Source organism: Pseudonaja textilis, chromosome 1, assembly GCF_049901715.1.
Source record: "Pseudonaja textilis isolate UNSWEBS1 chromosome 1, rPseTex1.2, whole genome shotgun sequence".
Taxonomy (NCBI): domain Eukaryota; kingdom Metazoa; phylum Chordata; class Lepidosauria; order Squamata; family Elapidae; genus Pseudonaja; species Pseudonaja textilis.
In genome coordinates this window covers 133,854,519-133,874,594 of record NC_141990.1, presented here as the reverse complement: position 1 = coordinate 133,874,594, position 20,076 = coordinate 133,854,519, and the positions used below count along the sequence as shown (strand labels likewise).

At 35.5% G+C, this 20,076-nt stretch overlaps 1 protein-coding gene across 6 annotated transcripts in view; it reads left to right on the top strand.

Moving 5' to 3' along the window:
* ROCK2 (Rho associated coiled-coil containing protein kinase 2) overlaps window positions 1–20,076 on the top strand; it is a 103,195-nt gene that overhangs the window by 44,480 nt on the left and 38,639 nt on the right. For all 6 annotated transcript variants that reach the window (XM_087917243.1, XM_087917239.1, XM_087917233.1 and 3 more), the window contains exons 2-7: window positions 249–330; window positions 1,608–1,708; window positions 3,258–3,395; window positions 4,754–5,014; window positions 14,088–14,232; window positions 17,709–17,847. In XM_087917243.1, the coding sequence (XP_087773369.1) occupies window positions 249–330; window positions 1,608–1,708; window positions 3,258–3,395; window positions 4,754–5,014; window positions 14,088–14,232; window positions 17,709–17,847 (866 nt within the window). The remainder of the gene's footprint in view (window positions 1–248; window positions 331–1,607; window positions 1,709–3,257; window positions 3,396–4,753; window positions 5,015–14,087; window positions 14,233–17,708; window positions 17,848–20,076) is intronic.

Here is a 20,076-nt window from a genome sequence, read left to right as displayed (position 1 = left end):
GTATGTATAATATGAACTATAGTAAGTGAAATATAGAATATGCAACCATGTAAAATATAAGTTAAATTCCATTCTGAAAGATTTGTTCATAAAATATGGATAAACATCATATGCAAATGGGAAGCTTGTGTATTTGGCATCTCATGATTCTATATATGTTCAAATATTTATGGAGTAAGGAAAGATGAAATTTCTAAAATAATCTTCCTTTGTTTTTTTTCTTTTCTCCCTTTTTTCTTTTTTTCTAGGATGGTTTAAAGTCCTTAGTCCTTGATCTGGATTATCCAGCACTGAGGAAGAACAAAAACATAGATAATTTCCTTAACAGATGTAAGTTTTTCTTATGTATAATATCCCTATGTAGATGAAGAATATTTATATATATATTATATAACATTTTTATTTGCTATAAGCTTGCCCCTAATTTCTAAAAGAGATTTGTTATAACGCTATTATGATAATGGACTCTGCCAATAGTAATTTAATATCATCATATTCTGGAACCCTCAAACTATACATTTAATTCTCGACAAAATGGGAGAACCAGTTGGTGTCGTGGTTAAAGGTATTACACCAGAAATCAGAAGACTGTGGGTTGTCTCAGGCACAAAACCAGCTGGGTGACTTTGTGCCATCACACAACTCAGCTCTGAAAAACAGGCAATGACGAACCACTTATGAAATATAATCTTGCCAAGAAAGCTGCATGGATTGTCCAAGCAGTTGCCAGGAGTCAAGACTAGCTTGAAGTGGGTGATGGTGGTGGAGAGAATCCAAAATAGTATGATTTGATTTCAAGGGTCAATGATAAAAAAAAAAGTTAAAATATAATATTTTAATGTACTTTTAACATTTCTTATAATTAAATTTCATAGTTAAAGTATTCCTGATTATGGTGGGTAAATTTAACAACTAATGCTGTTTTACATGGTTTTATTCAGTTTTGCTATTTATGTATACATGTAATCCTTGACTTACAGCCATTCATTTAATGACCATTCAGAGTTGCAACAGCACAGAAAATAGTAACATGACCCAATTTTCACATTTCTGATTATTGCAAGATTCCCACAGTCATATAATCAAACTATGGGTGCTTGGCAACTGGCATGTATTTACAATAGTTGCAGCATCCTGGGTTTTGGGATTGTCATTTGCAACTTTCTTAGGGGGCTTTTGACAAGCAAAGTCAATGGCGGAAGCCAGATTTGCTTAACAACCACATGATTCACTTAATAGCTTCACAATTCACTTAACAATCCTGTCAAAAATGGTGGCAGAATGGGACATGTCTCATTGAATAACTTCTTGCTTACAAAATAAATGTTTGGGTCAATTATGGTCATAAGTTGAGGGCCACCTGTACTTATTGATTTAAGGCCTGCTTTTTCTTATTTTGCAAAGAAAATATTTTGCACTGGACTTTTTAAAAGGAACTGTTTTCTTTATGCATTGCGCTGAAAATACAGCCTGACTTTGCAGATTAAATGGTCTATGCCAATTGTAATTACTAGTCTTAAATTTCTGTATTGTTAGTGGCTTAATGTGTATTATCTTTTGTGGATATTATTTTAATAGCACAAATATTTTTCTTTAAACTTTTTCAGATGAAAAAATTGTACAAAAAATGCGTGATCTTCAAATGAAAGTAGAAGATTATGATGTTGTTAAAGTGATTGGAAGAGGTGCATTTGGTGAAGTACAGCTGGTAAGAACTTAATATCAACATGAAACAATTGGGTTTCCATTAATTCTCTTAGGAATAATGTTTTTCTTTATGGCCATACTGCTTCATATTTACTTGCTTCAGGCTCCTTGGGTTAGTGGGTAATCTCAGAATAATTTAAATAAGGTTATGAATAAATAAAGTAAATAAGCAAATATAAATAACATGCATTGGAGCAAAAGTGCATATTTAATTTATACTGATAAGTATGAACTAATTATGGATTACCAGTGGGTTAATAGAAAGTTTGTGAAGATTACAGAATAGTGAATGGCCATTTTTTAAAAAGAAAAAAATATTTCTAGATAATAAAAGGAAGTATGACTTTATGTTGTACATTGACATGGAATCCGTTACAAAATTTAAAGATTGACAGCAACCTTGCTATATTGGATGAATTGTGGGATGATGAGAGAATTATTGGGCTGTTGCTATGATGATTGCATATTATCTTCAGTAATGGAAGCATTGGTTTATTGATTCCAGTTATAAGAGAGTATTGGTGTGTTTGTGCCTTTCTGTTTTGTTTTGCGGTTCCTCTTGGCGTTTTGTTGGCCATTATGGAAAAACACCGTTGGACAACAGAGGTCTCTGGTCAAATTCAGCAAGGCTGATTTATATTTTTATGTAGAAGATTCGCAAATCAGTATGTTATTATTAGACATAACAGATTTTTGAGATATGAATACTACACAATTATTGCCAGAATTCTTCAGAATGAAACACATGCTTTAATCGTGGGTCTGAAAGATGCATATGTATTAAAGCTGTTTTGGGGCTTTAATTTAATTGGTCCATAGGAAAGAGCCAAATTCTGACTATTAACATCAGAAGTGTTTCTTTTCTAAAGATGGTGCTAACACAGTTTTTGGTGCTTGGGAATTACAAATGTTCATATGCAATATAGACAAGTGTGAAATGTTTCAATGATTCTATAATAAATGGCTTGAAGAGTGGGTTTTTTTCTAGAATGTCTTTGTCTGTTTCTCATCTTTTCTCCTTAAGGAGGGATGGAAGGAATTGCCACAAAAACAATTTTTGTTTCTGTACCAATTGGATGTTAGATCTGTCCTCAACTTCTTGATGATGGTACCAGCACTGAATGCCCCATCATGGACATTTATTTTGTTTTGTAATAACTGCTTTTTTAAAAGAAAGAGGGTGTGTATTTGGGTGACTATCCTGTAAAAGTGTATTCCCTTTGGCTGATGATTTAATTATACTTTCTTTCTAAGAGTTCTACCCTTCAGGTTTCATTAAGTGTTCATTTTCATTAAGTGTTGTACCTTATGATTCTTGAAGAATGTATCTTTTCTTTCATGTATACCGAGAGTATTTGCACCAAGACAAATTCCTTGTGTGTCCAATCACACTTGGCCAATAAAGGTTTCTGGTCTTTCAAATTCTATGTCTTGGAGGCTGTTGCTTTTCAGTATTCAGATAAGCTTAGAGGATTGTTCTTTGGTATTTGTTATTGGTTCTCCATATCCAACTTTCTATATTATTTAAATCCTGCTATTTTTTTAATCAGGTTCGCCATAAAACAACGCAGAAAGTATATGCCATGAAGCTGCTTAGTAAATTTGAGATGTTAAAAAGGTCAGATTCAGCTTTCTTCTGGGAAGAGAGAGATATAATGGCTTTTGCCAATAGTCCATGGGTAGTTCAGGTATGGATATTTCATGTGTACAAAGTTTGGTGGTAATTTAAGGGAAATGTAAATAAATGGGGAAAATATAAATAAGTGAAAGAGGAATTTTTATGTTTTGATACCTGATGGCTTTAGAATTTGGTATAAATAGTAAACTGCTCATATAATTCGTTGATTTAAAATATACACATTTCTGTGCACTATTAGTTTTTTGAAAGACAGTCCTTCTATTAGTTTACCAAAGTCCTAGGATTTAGGAATCTCTTACCCATTCAAAAATCATACCAAGGTGATTTATGGTAGCCCATGAAGTAAAGTGACATTTTTAACTTAAAAAAGCAGAAAATAAGGCTTGGAACTAGCAGAAATTTTAACATTTTTGCTAATAACAAGAATTTAGTATTACAACATAACACTGAAAGCTATAATTATAATACGGATTCTTATCTAATAATTCTCTAAATGGCTGTCACTTTCCATCCTACCCAGTGATAGGTGTAGCTATTGCTTCACATAGGGGGAAAAAACTTATTGATAATGCTATACTTTATTTTCCACTGAAAAGTTTAATGGCACATAATGTTCTGACCTAGGTTTCACAAAACCACGACTCCTTGTCCTGACAAAACCCCTTTTTATTAGGCTAATGTGAATTCCTACCATTCACATTCAGCAAAGTCCTGGCAAACAGTCTTTCAAGGGTGAATGACAACCATAGACCTTATCAGGCTTGGAGAGTTGCCAGGCTGATAGCTTCCAAGCCCAACTCTGTACAAGAAAATACTTGACAAGGAATCTTTGAGAGTCACAAACAAAACTCACACTAATTATATGAACTAATTATCTCCTGCAAACACCACTCCCCTTTTGCTCCTCTTTATTCCCTATGGGAGGGGTCATTCACCATCCACCTGTGCCTTTACTCCTGAGCCAACCCTTGTTCCTTAACTGTTCCCTTCCCCTGGCAGCTGTCCACATGCGCATATTGGGAACAGGCTCCCGCTGTTCTTCTGCCCCACTGATCTCTGCCTCCAAAGGCAACTGATAACTGTTGGATAGCCCTAGCCCCATCTCTGCCTCTGATGCAGAGCACTCATCAGAGTCTTCCCCAGACTCCAGGACTGGCCCACGTTCCTTCCCAACCTTCTTACTGTCTGAGTTTACTGCCAGCTCTGCTGGCAGGCCACAAAACACAAAACCTTTATTTCATTGATGGTAAACTAAATTATTCTGGAACTCATAAAATCTTACAACAGTGGGCATACCTTATTAAAATTGTTTTTTGAGGTTTAAGGGGAAAATGTTAAAATCTAGTATTTTGCTGAGTGTTTAACACGTTGGCAGTCTTTTAGAACTGTTCTTTCTTTTGGAAACAGCTTTTTAGTGCCTTTCAAGATGACAGATACCTATACATGGTAATGGAATACATGCCAGGTGGTGATCTTGTCAACCTCATGAGCAATTATGATGTGCCTGAGAAGTGGGCCAAATTTTACACAGCTGAAGTGGTCCTTGCTCTCGATGCAATTCATTCCATGGGCTTGATACACAGAGATGTGAAACCTGATAATATGCTTTTGGATAAATACGGACATCTGAAGCTAGCAGATTTTGGTACTTGTATGAAAATGGATGAGGTAAGTATCTGGGTCATCGTGTCTGTTTCAAAACCGGTGTGTATAATCCAAAGAAGCTTATTGTTATTTGGGCAGCATATGAATATTAGTGAAATGAATTTAATTATACCATGGTTAATATTGTGGTGGCTGAGATACTTACCGTGAAGATTTGTGATTCAGTGCTTGCTTTTGTAATAAAATTAACCTGGTTTCTTGAACCAAGCTACTGTCTGTCAGCTGTTGCCTTCTATCTGTACTATGTAACATTAAAATTCTCTATGTTAAAATTATACTTTTCTGTTGCTTGAGTGTGTCTCTATCATATTAAGTATTTTTGGTATTGGTTTAAGGCAGGGGTAGGGGAAACTGGCTCTTTTATCACTTATGGACTTCAACTCCCAGAATTCCTGAGTGAGCCATAAAAGGTTCCCCAACCCTGGCCTACTGGTTTTTCAGAATATGTCCTGCATTTGTATATTAAACAGTCTCATTCAAGTCAAAAATTGATTTCCCCTACACCTGAAAAACCAGTAGGCCAGGGATGGGGAACCTTTTATGGCTCACTCAGGAATTCTGGGAGTTGAAGTCCATAAGTGATAAAAGAGCCAAGTTTCCCTACCCCTGGTTTAAGGTACTTGCTCAGCTTTCCATTTGCTTGCTTGCTTGTTTTGTTTGTAACATTGAGGTTGAACTGCTGGTTTGGGATATCATTCTGTACCACAAATCGATTCAATCTCACACCTACTCTCAAGAGAGATAGGAAAATGTAGAGTGTATTATAACGTTATCGTCTATTTTGAAAACTAAAAGAGAACTAAAGTTGATGGACAGATGTATGAAGTTGAAAAGTTGGGTCATAGTTCTGTGGTTCAAGTTTATAAAACCTGAAAGTCAGTTTGGCCTAGTGGTGAACGCTAGAAGCCAGCAGATAGTGAGTTATAGTTCTGCTTTAGGCATGAAAAACCAGCTGGATGAATTTGGGCCAATCACTCTCTCAGGACTTCTTTGTTTTTGTGGGGAGAATATGGGGAGGAGGAAGTATTGGGCATGTTCCTTGCCTTAAGTTATTTATAAAATAATAAAGATAAGATTACAAAATCTAAAAAAGTAAAAGTAATACAGATGTAACCTTAATCTGTTTAAGGAAGGCAAATAACATATTGCTGTGCTCTAGTATACCATGCTGTGAAGTTCTAAATTTGTTATGCTGTCAATACTTGTTGTAAAGGAAGGTTTATCAAACTGCCTGCTTTCTTACTAGGTTTCAGAATAGCCTAGAGAATAATGACATTGAAGATAGACAGTGTTTCTGTGACGATCCAGTGATCGCACACAGCACTACTTCTCGCTTAGGTTTCTTTCAGAATGGTTTGATCTGTTATATGAAAATCTATAGTGTTCAGGCTTCCCTTATTTTGAGAAGGAACCTGTCAAGCAAGAGGTTTTTACAGTATAATGAGATGGAAACCGGGGGAAGAACGCCTGAAAACATTGAAACCAGGGTTTATGTTCCTGCCCGAACAAGTTTCTGTTTAAGATTGCCGACACATTGAAATAGGTTGAAATGATTAATCCTAGTGATCGATCAATTATATTTAGGGCCAGTGTGGTATGGTAGTTAATATGTTGGTCTAGAGTGATGCTGATTGCAATGTCAAAATTTGGAGGTAACTGAAGGCAGACATTCTCTCCCATTCAAACTTACCTCAGTGCAGGGAGGATGAATTATTTGACAGCTGGTGAAATAGAAACGTTGCTTACACCCCACACTCCATATATGTAGAAAATTATATTCATATTACATGTATATTTCTATTCATGGGGGGGGAAAAATACCACAGATGGATAGCTTGATGGCATTTGGATGAGTTGTAGACTCTTGCCCTTCTAAATGGTTTGAGGCAGCAGCAGCCTCTTCTTTTTTCCCCCTTCTATTCTGACCCATCTTTTCTTCTTGCCCACTTTCCTTAGTTGTATTAAAACAATTTGTCAGACAGTGATTTGTAAATGTATTCCAGCAAGAACACAAATCAGGATGAGCTTTAGAGAAGCTGCAAGGATGACAAAGCTAAGATGGCATTCAGTGTGGAGCTGAAGTGGAAATTCTGTGTCTCTTTATATTCTATTCAATATTATTAGTTCCACATTTAGAAACCTTTAACATGAGAGCCTCATCAGTTAATTTAGAACTACCATATTTGAACTGCAACAATCTAGGAACAGTAGTAGCTGTCACAAAAAAAATACAAACGACTCTAGTGGCCACCAAATTTTTGTAGTGCCAATGAATTAGAATAGTATTTTGATTCAACCATTATGAATATACCTTTTCTTTTAAAATATTTATTTACTCTCCATTACCAAGTCATAGAATTTAAAATATACAGCACTCTGTTTATCTGAGAATCCCAATAAAGATAAAATTGCATAGAAGGGTCCAAATTATTCCTATAAGCTAAAGCTACAAATAATTGCTGCTGCTTTCAAAACACCTGGGTATTGGTTGTTTAGTAAGAATATCTCAATCTCCTCATCATAAATGGAGTTTATCAAACTAAAGAATGGGTGTATTAACTCTAAATCAGTAGTTTGTGTACAGTGGGCACTTTAAAAGGATTGATACACAAATCATTTCTATGTGCTCATGCCCAGTTACATTTTACAGGAAGAAATAACTTAAGGGGAACAGTTATTACTGTTCATGATGATTAAACATTCCCCTCTACACACACACACTTCTCACTAGAACAAACTCTCACCTGTAAACATGAAAAATTCTTTTTTTTTTACTATGCCAGAACGCCAAATTCCTCAGCTCATTGAGCTCTTCATGAAATTTCTGGTTGTTCATCTACCCTTATATGAAAATAATGTAATAAATCCCCAAAGTGCTTTTTTTCAAGAGGCACTAGACTGGACTTTTTGGTTTTTCTCTGAAGATGTTTGGGGCAACCATGACCTGGATGACTGAGAGTCTCCATAGGCACTGTAGCAAATAGCACTATAATAATAACAGAGATCATTCAAAGCCTCCTGATAATTGAAAAGCGGTTAACAGTAGCTAAAAATGATTAGAAAAGGAGGTATGCAAACTTTGTGGCCTTTCAAAGGCATTGACCACAGTTTGAGCAAGATGGCTAGTCTCCCAGAGTTCTAAATTCAACTAAACTAGGCAGTTGCCTTGGGATGAGCAGTTGTCTGAAGTACTTGTGAGTGATCTCAATCTTCTTTCCTTACCTGGAGAGGAATTGCCGAAGAGCTGGCCTCTTCATTCTTCTGTGGTTATTCACTCTGCTTTTCAGAACTCTCTTCAATCCGTGATTTCTTCCTCTAGTATGGATGTGATCTTTTTATCAAGGTTCTTACATGTATATGTGGAAGAACAACAGGTTGAGAAAGGATATTGAGAAATATACTTAGACTTGATTTCAGTATTTTAAAAATCTCTTTCATAAATGCTTGTTGATTAATAAAAAGCAATATCTATCATGTATTTCTCACTCAGAAGCAGCCCTTAGCATCCCCTAGTGGCTTTTCAATTTACTTTAAAATTAACCAAATAGTTTTGGAATAAAAAATTCTTTTCTATGGTAGACTAGAATATGTAAGTTTTGATTTGTAGATATCATTGTTCTAAAATAAAGACATTATCTGCCTACTATATTTATTGGAGTAATCAGTGAACTTTGTACAGTGGACGGATTTTTCTTTTTCCTATTATAAATTATTAAACTATTTAATCATGCCATTTTTGGCAAAAAGTTGAAAAGACATAAACTTGGAAAGGCTTAACAGATCTAAAAATATGAACATCTCCCCCTCCAAATCAGCAGAAATCCCATCCTTTGAGCTCTGTGTATATCTAAGGTTGCCAGAAATATGTCTATCAACTGTGAAAACATTTCCTGTCCTGTGAGAGAATGTATTAAATTTTAATTTCTATACTACTAAAACTCTCACATTTCTTTGTGCATAACTTTTAAGTTGGGAGTTATTGTGCATTGTACTTACACATCAGCCCCTGATGTTTGACTGCACTGTACATTTCAACATGGACTGCGTTCAAGGTAAATACATCTCTGAATATTTCCATGAATTTTTTTGAAGTACTTTTCAAGTAGATTAAAAGCTCTGCCATTGCTGAAGGCAGTGGGGAATCTGGGAAGGAAAGATCTCCGAAACAATGACTCAGTGAGTACTGGGTTGTTTAATCTCCAAGAAATGCTTCAAACATTTTATATATTGAATAGTTCTTTACCACTGACCTTGTTAAGAGGAAGATGTGATTCCACAGATCAGAGAGCAGTATGCATCCATTAAAATTTAGGAGGAAAATGTTCTTGAATCAATTTTGAATTGAACTAAGTACAGTACGTTAAATCTTCATGACTGGTTACTGGTTTATTTTAAAAAACTGCTAAAGCAGGTTGAAACTAACAGATAAAGGATACTTATACAATGGATAGTTAATTTGTTAGTAATTAGAGAAGATCCTCTTTCTGCAAGCTTATTTTAAACTTTCGTGCATCTTAAATTATGGTTAACCATTTAATAGAAATATAAGCAGTCCCTTGCCTATAGCAGAATACATTATACCATTTATTTTGTCCCTGTTATATAGGCGGTGCCTGCAACAGTTCTTTATTTTCTAGGTGAAAAGTAAAATATAGATACAGAATTGACTCTTGTTTAGACTTGGACTTCATTCTTCATTCTGAAAAGCTAGCAATGCTTAAAAATATATTTTAGAAGTTGGCATCCTACCCGTAAATAAATAAATTTGTCCCACTTAAAGAAGTACGCCTTCTTGTCAGCTGAGCCTTTCTCTGTCTGACCCGTAACTTCGTAACAATTCTTTTGTTGTATCCTTTTCATGGCCAACGGTTACAGCTTCATATTTTCCTAAAATAGTTTTGCAGAGCCCTAAATACATACATGGTTACTATGATAAGTTTTGATTATAATCATAATAATTCTTTCCAGGTTTTTCACTAGACCCTTCTAAACAGTGTGGTAAAATAATGCAGAATCTCACTTCTCCTTCCAGATAAGCCTCCCTATATCTAATTTAATAGTGGCTGCTAAGGTGATGCTAAATGTGTGCAAATACAGATAGTCCTTGACTTGTGATCACAATTGAGAATGGGATTTTGATCATAAGTCATTACGGTTATTACATGAGGCACCTACATGACTGCTTTACTCAACAACCATAATCCAAGCTCTTCCCATTGCACGCATGTCTCAAGGGTTGGGGGAGTCCTTGACAAGTCCTTTGCCCACTGGCACATGGAAACCTGCCATGGGCTGGGAGGCATCAGCGAACTACACCCACCAATGCTTGGATCCTCTCTCCACCCCACCACACCTGGATCCATTTACCTTTTCATTGCCTCACTCCATCCTGCATGCAAGCCCAATTCTGCAATGGTTCAGAAAGCTCCTTCTCTAAGTCTCTTGCGCGATTTGGAGGGGGTCTTTCAAATCATAATGAGAATGATGATATTTGCTAACGTTTTCTCCTCTGGAGAGGAGAAATGCTAGGGAAACTGACATTCTGAAAGGTTTTGAGTATCAGTGTATCAGTGTTGAGGCTCTCAGAGCCTTTTTAGCATTTTCTCCTCCAGAGAGGTGAAGGAAACTAATGAAAGAGGTGGATCCCAGAGGAGAAAATGCCACAGACTCTGAATCTTGGTGCTCTGCAGCGCTGAGGCTCAGACCCTTTTGCGTTTTTGCCTTCAGAATTCGTATCTTTTGTTAGCGTACTTCTGCTTTCTGGAGGAGAAAATACCAAAGGCTCTGAGTCTTAGCTTTCTGGAAGACTGAGAAGCAGAGCCTTTAGTGTTTTTTCTCCAGAGGATGCTAGTGAAAGAGGTGGGCTTCTCTTTTCAACCTTTCCTGTCGGCTTCTCCAGAAGCCAACGGAGAAGATTGCAAATAGCGATCACATGATTGCAAGAACTTGGCAACGGGTCATAACTTTGAACAGGTTGCAAGCACCTAAATTGCATCATGCGACCAGGGGGAGGATGGCCAACATTTTATGATGCCCAGACCTGCTTTTATGAGTCTGTGGGCTCTATTTGAATCTCTCTGGCACCATTGTCCTGCCTTGGAACATCTCCAGATTCTGCTGCCGAAATATAGTAGCAAGGTCATTGGCCAGTTATGTGGTTGCAAAATAAGTATGCTTTTAACCACACAAGGAATTTGTCTCACAGTTTTGCACTTTAACCTTTACAGATAAAAAAAATAAATGATATAGCTATAACACATGATTTTTGAAATCTTGGGATCCTTTTTAAATGAAAATGTATCCCTACTCAGGGAGGAAAATTGTCATGGCTGCTTTAATAAATTTGTTTATTAAATATTTAGTTATGTATTATTGTATGTATTATAACCACAGTGCAGCTTCTGAAATAAGGTTTATAGTTGACTTAATATGCTAAAATTAACATCATTTTAAAGTGGCATTTAATTACTAGCAGACACAAAAGCATCTTATCTTTAAACCTTGTGGATATGAAGAAAAGGAGGCTTCTGGCTACATGAAGTCATTCCATTGAGCTTAAATTATTTGAATAACTTCTTTCACTAATGTTAAGGTAATCAGATTTTCCAATCTGTCAATAAATTATGATTTATTTAAAGTGGTGCTTAGAACTTTATGAACCTTTTTGAATTTTCCATAGTTCTGCATAAATGTACCTTAGAATGTGGTCTGGTCTCCAAACAAACTAGATACAAGCAGTCCATGTAATGACCACAAGGGAGACCCAAATTTCCATTGCTAAGCAAGACAGCTGTTAAGGGAGTTTTGCCCCATTTTACAACCTTTCTTGTCACAGTTGTTAAGTGGATCACTGCAGTTTTAAGTTAATAGCAAGGTTGTTAAGTGAATCTGGTTTGCCCATTGACTTTGCTTGTCAGAAGGTCACAAAAAGTGATTATAGACCTTGGGACATTGGAACCATCATATATAGGAACCAGTTGCCAAGCATCGGAATTTTGATCACATGATTGTGGGGGTGCTGCAGTGGTTGTAAGTGTGAAAAAGTGGTCATAAGTCACTTCTTTTCAATGCTGTTGTAGCTTTGGTCACTGAACAAAGTAAGTCGAAGGCTACTTATAAAGAAAACCCAATTAAACAAATAAGCAAAAAATGTGTTTATTAATTTATTAAGGAAAGTGATGCAAAGCTTTGTAAACCTCTAAGGTTATCACTTCATTTGAAGGGGAAATTAGAGTCAGGTGTTTCAGCCAGGATTATAATCAGGTATGAGTATGGGAAGTCCTCCCTTATTTAAAGAACAGAGTTCTCAATCTTTAGCTTTTGTTTCATTTGTGCAGAGTACTTCACGTTTTAGATTAGATTGATGCAGAACCATTGAACATTTGAAACTGTAAACTATGAACAAATGTATTCCAATGTCATCATCTTGTGTGCTGGAGAGTAGACTGGAGCTTTTGAGCAATTATTTATTGTGAAATATATGTGGCTGCCCATCTCATATATCGGTGATTCTAGATGCCCAACAGTTAAAACAGGATAAAAACTAAGAAATAATAAAAAATATACATAATGTAAAAAGTAGCAACCAGTATAGATAATCCTTGAGTTATGATCAACCTGAAAAGGGGGACTTATATCCCATATTTGAAGATCCAGTAGTCAGGCCTCCTCTGCAGTTACATGACTGAATTTCAGGTATTGGCAACATGGCCACATTTACACAAAACTTACACCTGTAGCGAATCTTTGTTCGCTTAACAACCGTCACAAAATTGGGTGGGTCACACGATTGACCCATTTTACTACTCTTATGATGCACAACCATAATGGCCAGGCTTCATTATGGTTGTAGAACAAGGACTAGCTATATAACCTACAAATGGATGCACCCAAAAGTATTAGAGATCCAGACTTAATGCCTTAAGGCAAGGTATTAATGCCTTGCATAAGCCAATAGGATTGGAACAATTCTGATTTTGAAGAGTTATATTCCAAAGAGTGGGAGCCATGGCAGAAAAGGCCCTCTTCTGGACGCAGTCAGATGGCGCACGCTCTCACAGGTCATGCCTCTCCTGCTGTTGTATATACCAGATGACTAGATACCCTGAGGAGAGATACTCCTATAAGTAACTTGGCGCCAGGCATTGAAGAGTGAGCATTAGCACTTTGAATTGTACCCAGAAGCATAACAGGAACAATGCAGTTCATAAAGCAGAAGCTTGACATATGTTAAATGGCCGGCAACCATAACTGCCCATGCTACCACATTTTGCACCATCAGAAACTTCCAAATATTCTTCAAGGACACCTGCAGGTTTTAGTAGCATGGTTTGCACAGTTCTGAGTTATGAATTAATGTGGTTTTTAATTCTTCTAGCATGGAAGCAATGAACAAATCTGATTTATGTAATTCTTGTGTCTTAATAATGCCCAAAGCAAGCGTTGCACATTATCTGTCACCATCAGTCCTTAAAATATATGTTTCAGGGTGGATCACTACCACTAACTGGTTACTTTTTTAGTGTTAAATAGAACGGATAACGTGGAGGCAAGTAAAATAAGAATTGAACCTGGAACTTCTGCTTCACAACTTTTATTGCTCTACAATTTACCACTAGTAAGACACTTGAATAGATAAGCTATCAGAAAAATATGCTTTCTTTATAGGTTTATATGGGCTATAATCCATAACTGGAATGCTTAAAGCCACTAAGTTACTCTAATAGAGGTGTGACTATATATTGTTTTCTGTTATTTTAGGAGCAGCTCCAAAATTCTCTTGAAATTTATTGCAAACCAGTTGATTCTGTGAGCCATTAACTGGACATAGCATACATTCTCAGCTTTTGTTTACTTTGTCTGACTTCGTTTAACTTTAAGCTTAACTCCTTCACTTCAGTGAACAAGAACTATTTTTTTATACTTAGGCCCTAGGCTTCATGTAAAAGAAGCACAAGGCATATTGGTAAAAAATAGTATGGTTAAAATGGAAAAGAAAAAATGAAAAAAAAAGTACGTAGTGTTAACTATCATATCTAAGTGTTGTTTAATTGTCATTGTTTATGTGGTTGAATAGACTGGCATGGTGCGTTGTGATACAGCTGTTGGAACACCAGATTATATATCACCTGAAGTATTAAAATCACAAGGTGGTGATGGATACTATGGACGGGAATGTGATTGGTGGTCTGTTGGAGTTTTTCTGTTTGAAATGCTTGTTGGTAAGTAGTGGGTTCCTTCCTTCCTTTCCTTGTGTGTATATGGATTTTTGTCTTGATAATACTTAATATGTTCTAGTGATGTAATTGCTGCAAATATATAACACAGCTTTGCGCTCTCTATGAGTTGTGTGTGCTCACATGCTTTTGCTGCTGCTGATACTGGTCCCTAATTGACTCTGGTTTTTAGTAATGCTTTTTAGATTCTTATAAAATGAACTTCCCTAAATATCACGGAAAATTGGCACTTCTATCTGGCATGACCACATGCTGAACATTGTAACTTTAATTATTTCTTAGTTAAAGAAAAGCAGTTTTATTTTTTGGACTTTACTGAGTCCACCCAAATCCAAAAGGAAAGAAAACAAAAATAGGCTTCTCACCACTTTTAAAAGCTCTTTCCAATTATATATGAAGTTTTATAAAGACTGGTTTATGCATATAAAAACCTTGTTAAAATAATTGAAAGGAGAAATTAGAGCTTTTTAAGTCAGATATTTGATGCTTTAGATTAAAAATAGAGACAAAAACAATAGAGACAAAAAGGCTGGTTATAAAGTCACATGAAATAATTACTCAGCTTAAAAATTCCAATAAACAACTTCATAGAAATGGCAAATGTTTTGAAAACAAAGATCTTCAGGATGAGATTATCTGACTGCAGAGTTTATATAGCAATTACAGACACACAAACACGCATACAAAGGGAGAGAGAAAAACTTTATTTCTCTACTTATTACTAAACATATTTGCAGCCTATGACTGCTTTGATGGAAAATTGTATAGCTGAGGTTTTGATCTCTTCAGCCATTGCATAATTTTGAAATTGAAGCTACTTATCAGGATTTCTATTTCACTTGGTTCAAAAACCTAGTCCTAAAATGGAAGGGTCCCCCCCCACCCAATATTCTACATTTGTCATGGCAAGTGGGCCCTTTTGAATTAGAAGGAAACCACATACTTTCTCAAGAGGAAGAAAATTACTAGGAGTGGTTGGTCAAAAATTTGGAATTTGATTAACAAGTGCTCAAACTTTATAACGGAGCAAGAAATAAATGTTTCAGAGAGTTGCTTTAAATACTAGTGATGGAGCTGCTTTAATAATTAATTTAAAAATCATTATGGTTCTAGGGATTTTTCAGGTGTAGTATTTATTTATGAAATTTATATGGATGTTTTCGGCATCATTTTATTAGGTCATGTTATTAAATAAACTCTTTTTCAATTAAAATACAGTTCATTACAATCTAATTTTTCTAAACATTTCAAACTTGTATGTTGAATAAGGAAAGAGAAGGACAAACAAAATACAAAAGGAGGAATCCTAAATAGTGGTAAATATTTTTTAATTAGTTTACACATTTCAGAAAATACTTCTTTTTTAAGGATGTTTCTAGAATATCTATGAACTAATTGATTGACACTACATATCACAACTTTTCAATCCTTTGCAAGAAGAATATACCTTTTTAAAATTTCACATTAGAATTATTCTAAACTAGTTTGTTTTCTAGTATTCTAGTTCTAGATAAATGTATTAATATATATAATATAGGTTTGATAGCAAGGTCAGACTTTGCCCAAGTAAAATTAACAATTATAGGAAATATTGCCCCCTTTTTATTGATGGTATTTAAGTATTTCTTTATTATCTTTACAAAAGAGGCTGTGATTTATAAAAGGTACAACAAAAATTTAAAGTGTTTTTAATAAGTAGACATTCTACATCCTGGATGGCATATTTTGATGCATATTACATTATAGCCAATGCTTTATAGAAAATCAAAAGATTAAAATGGGGGGAACGTTTTTAAATACGTATTTAGAAATGGTATAGAAAGTTAGATTAGAAGGAGGTTAGACTAGACCACCGAGGTCCCTTTCAACTCTGCTATTCTGTATGAAAGATTTCACTAAGATATATAAAGCACCTATGAGTGATAAACAGGAATTTTATCAAAGCAGAATATTCACTAAACAGATATTGACAATGAGATAAAAGTGTGAATTACTGGTTCAAACCATTGCACCAATATGTTTCTTATTTAGGATGTCCAGTTTAAGAATATAGTGATTCTGACTCGGTAAATCAGCAATCTATTTAAATTCTTGATTGTATAATATTGATACATTAATAATTTTTATATATCATAGCTCTTGTCAAGATTATACATGACTTAGTTGACCCTTTATCTTACTAAGAAATATTTTATACCATTAAATTGATGTAAATAAGGACTTACTGGCCCAGATGGTTATCTGATTCGTTGGTGTTACATATTGATTATACCAACACCATTCAGATTTTAGAATGGCAGATGCATTATATATGATATTACCTTTAATTATATGTCATTGTTTTTAGGAAAGACTACCAAGTATCTAGTAATATGAGGCTATGAATTGTAATTCCAAAGTATATATTCAGAAAAATTGAAATTAGCAGTGATTTTTTTGGATGTGGAAATGCCTTTGATATGTTAGAAAATTTTGAAACAATTATTGTTTAATTGAGGAATTTTTATAGATACTCATAGATAAATTGCACAATAAATCTCTCCCCCTAGGCATTTTTGAGATAGAAGATTCATGACAACAAATTGTCCATTCTCAGTAGCAAATTCTCTTCTCTATGATGTAATATGTTTTCTTTAAATATTTGTATAAAAGTTAGTGATACGGTAATTAAATGCATAAGCCAATGTAAGGAATGTTGTATACAGTTAGACTCATTGTTTTGAAGCACCAGGAAATACAATTTATGCATGCTAGAAACAACTGTCATGTGAGTTTCAGCAAATGGTAAATCTTGGTTGGAGTTAAGGCCATACAGTTTTCATGAAGCGAATACTTGCAGTTTCTTCCTCTATCTCCTCTTGAACAATTGAAATAAAGTAGTCAAAAACAATTTCCGCTGTGAAACTAAGCAGGATTGCTTGTTATGCCCAGACTCCGGGGTACAACTTGGAACCTAAATGATATATTGCATGAAGAGGAGCAGTTTCTCTTGGTTGAATGGAATGCTTCTTGTCACTTTCTCTTTTTTCCAATGCCTCTACAAGATCTGCTTTTCCAAAGGACATTAAGGGAATTTGAGGTATTTTGGGTGTGGGGTGGGAAACTATCGTTTTGATATGTTACCAACAAAAAAATTAATTTCAACTTGCAGTTTTGAACAAACCAGAATTGTAAACCATAATTTGACTCTGGATTTGTTGAAACGGGAGCTGTATAAATTATGAGCTTTCCAGAGATTTTTCTACTTAATTTTTAAAAGAGAAGGGAAAGAAAAACATCACTTATTCTTGCAGAGGTAGAGGCGGAAGAAGATTATAGAGGTCCAGTTCAAATCTAAAGAGGACCAGCAAGCTTATGTTTTGAATCTTTAAGCATTGAATGCTCAATTTACCATCTTAAATGCTATGTCAATCTTTAAGATTCAACCACAACAATAATGTCTGTACATTTTGAACTTTTAGGAGATACTCCGTTTTATGCTGATTCATTGGTAGGAACATACAGTAAAATAATGGATCACAAGAACTCATTGCATTTCCCAGAAGATGTAGAAATTTCAAGGCAGGCAAAGGATATTATCTGTGCTTTTTTAACAGACAGGTTTGTAAACATTTTTTCCTTACTGGGGTGGATTTGTTATTGGAAACTATTCTGTCCAAACAGGCATTTAGGATATCTCACTGATATAATCTGTGAATATAATTTTGAGACTCCATTTGTAGACAAAACCCAACTTAAATTTGTCATTATTTTAGGCAGTACTTTCAACTTGGCTTAATTTTGAGAAATTCCATGAAATCAAACCCTCATGGTTATCAGGTTTTCCTAGGAATTATATCGAATAGCAATAGCACTTAGACTTATATACCACTTCATAGAGCTTTACAGCCCTCTCTAAGTGGTTTACAGAGTCAGCCTATTGTCCCCAACAATCTGGGTCCTCATTTTACTGACCTCAGAAGGATGGAAGCATGAGTCAATCTTGAGCCTGGTAAGAATCGAACTGCCGGCAGAATTAGCCTGCAATGCTGCATTCTAACAACTGTGCCACCACAGTTCATAATAGCAATAAGATTTACCAGCTTATAAATATCTCGCTGAATTTGGAGAGAGTGAAAAAGAACTCCCACCAGCCATAAAGTTTCACCGGAGTAATGTACATCTTATTTGTTTGTGCTAGAGGCTGTCTCCTATTTGTCCTGCCACCCAGTTTGCATTTATGAGTATCAGGGAAAATGCAAACACAAGTTTAAATATTGCTAATGTAAGCAAAATTGATTTCCTTCAACTTCTGTCCTAACTATTATTAACATTCAAGATCAGTTAAATGATCTTGATTTTCTTGATTCTCTTGGTGGCTATATGAACCGATGGAAATGACACTGTGTGCACAATTATTAGGCAAATGACCATTTTGACCATATCATTTGTATGAATATTTTCCACCTCCAAACTGTATTAACTTAAATGCTTAGTGGATATAAGCATATTGGGTGAGGTTCATTTGTGTCATGAGGGAGGGAGGGTGTGGCCTAAGGAGATCAACACCCTATACCAAGATGTACATAATCATTAGGCAGTTTCTTTCCCTCAGGCAAAATGAGCCAAAAAAGAGATTTAACTCACTCTGAAAAATCAAAAATTGTAAAAAGTCTTTCAGAGGGATGCAGCACTCTTGAAATTACTAAAATATTGGGGTGTGATCACAGAACCATTAAATATTTTGTTGCACAAAATAGGGTTGCAAGAAATGTGTTGAGAAAAAAAAGACGCACACTAACAACCAAGGATTTAAGAAGAATCAAACGTGAAGCCACCAGGAACCCATTATCCTCCAGTACTGTCATATTCCAGAACTGCAACCTACCTGGAGTGCCCAGAAATACAAAGACATGGCCAAGAGACATGGCCAAGGTAAGAAAGGCTGAAACCCAACCACCACTGAACAAGACACAGAAGTTGATACAGCAAGACTGGGCCAAGAAATATCTGAAGACAGATTTTTCAAAGACTGATAACATGAGATTGACTCTTGATCGACCAGATGGATGGGCCCTTTTCTGGATCAGTAACAGGCACAGAGCTCCAACTTCAACTCAGAAGCCAGCAAGATGAGGTGTGGTACTGGTATGGGCTGGTATTATTAAATATGAGCTAGTTGGACCTTTTTGGGTTGAAGATGGACTCAAAATCAACTCCCAAACCTACTGCCGGTTTTTAGAAGACACTTTCTTCAAGCAGTGGTACAGGAAAAAGTCTGCATCTTTCATGAAGACCATGATTTTTATGCAGGACAATGGTCCATCGCATGCATCAAAGTACCCCACTACGTAGCCAGCTAGTAAAGACAAAGATGAAAGAATAATGACATGGCCCCTTTCCTCACCTGACCTAAACCCTAGTGAGAAGTTGTGGACCATTCTTAAACAGGAGATTTACAGTGAAGGAAAACAGCACACCTCTCTGAACAGGAACGCTGTGGTTGTTGCTGCACAAAAAGCTGATTGTCAACAGATCAAGAAACTGACAGACTCCATGAATTTATGAGTGTTATTGAAAAGAAGGGTGTCTAAATTGGTCACTGATTTTTTGCTTTCAAATGTCAGAAATATTTATTTGTACATTTTGAGTTGTTTGTTTATTATTCTCACTTTAACAGATACAAATAAATGAGTGAGGGGCAAATTTTCATTTTTCATTTAGTTGCATAATAATTCTGCACACTCATGGGTGCCCAATAATTGCTCACACATGGATATTCTCCTAAGAAAGCCAACACCTCGCTTTTACTTTTTTAAATATTCAGGTTTGAGGTTTATTAACATTTTG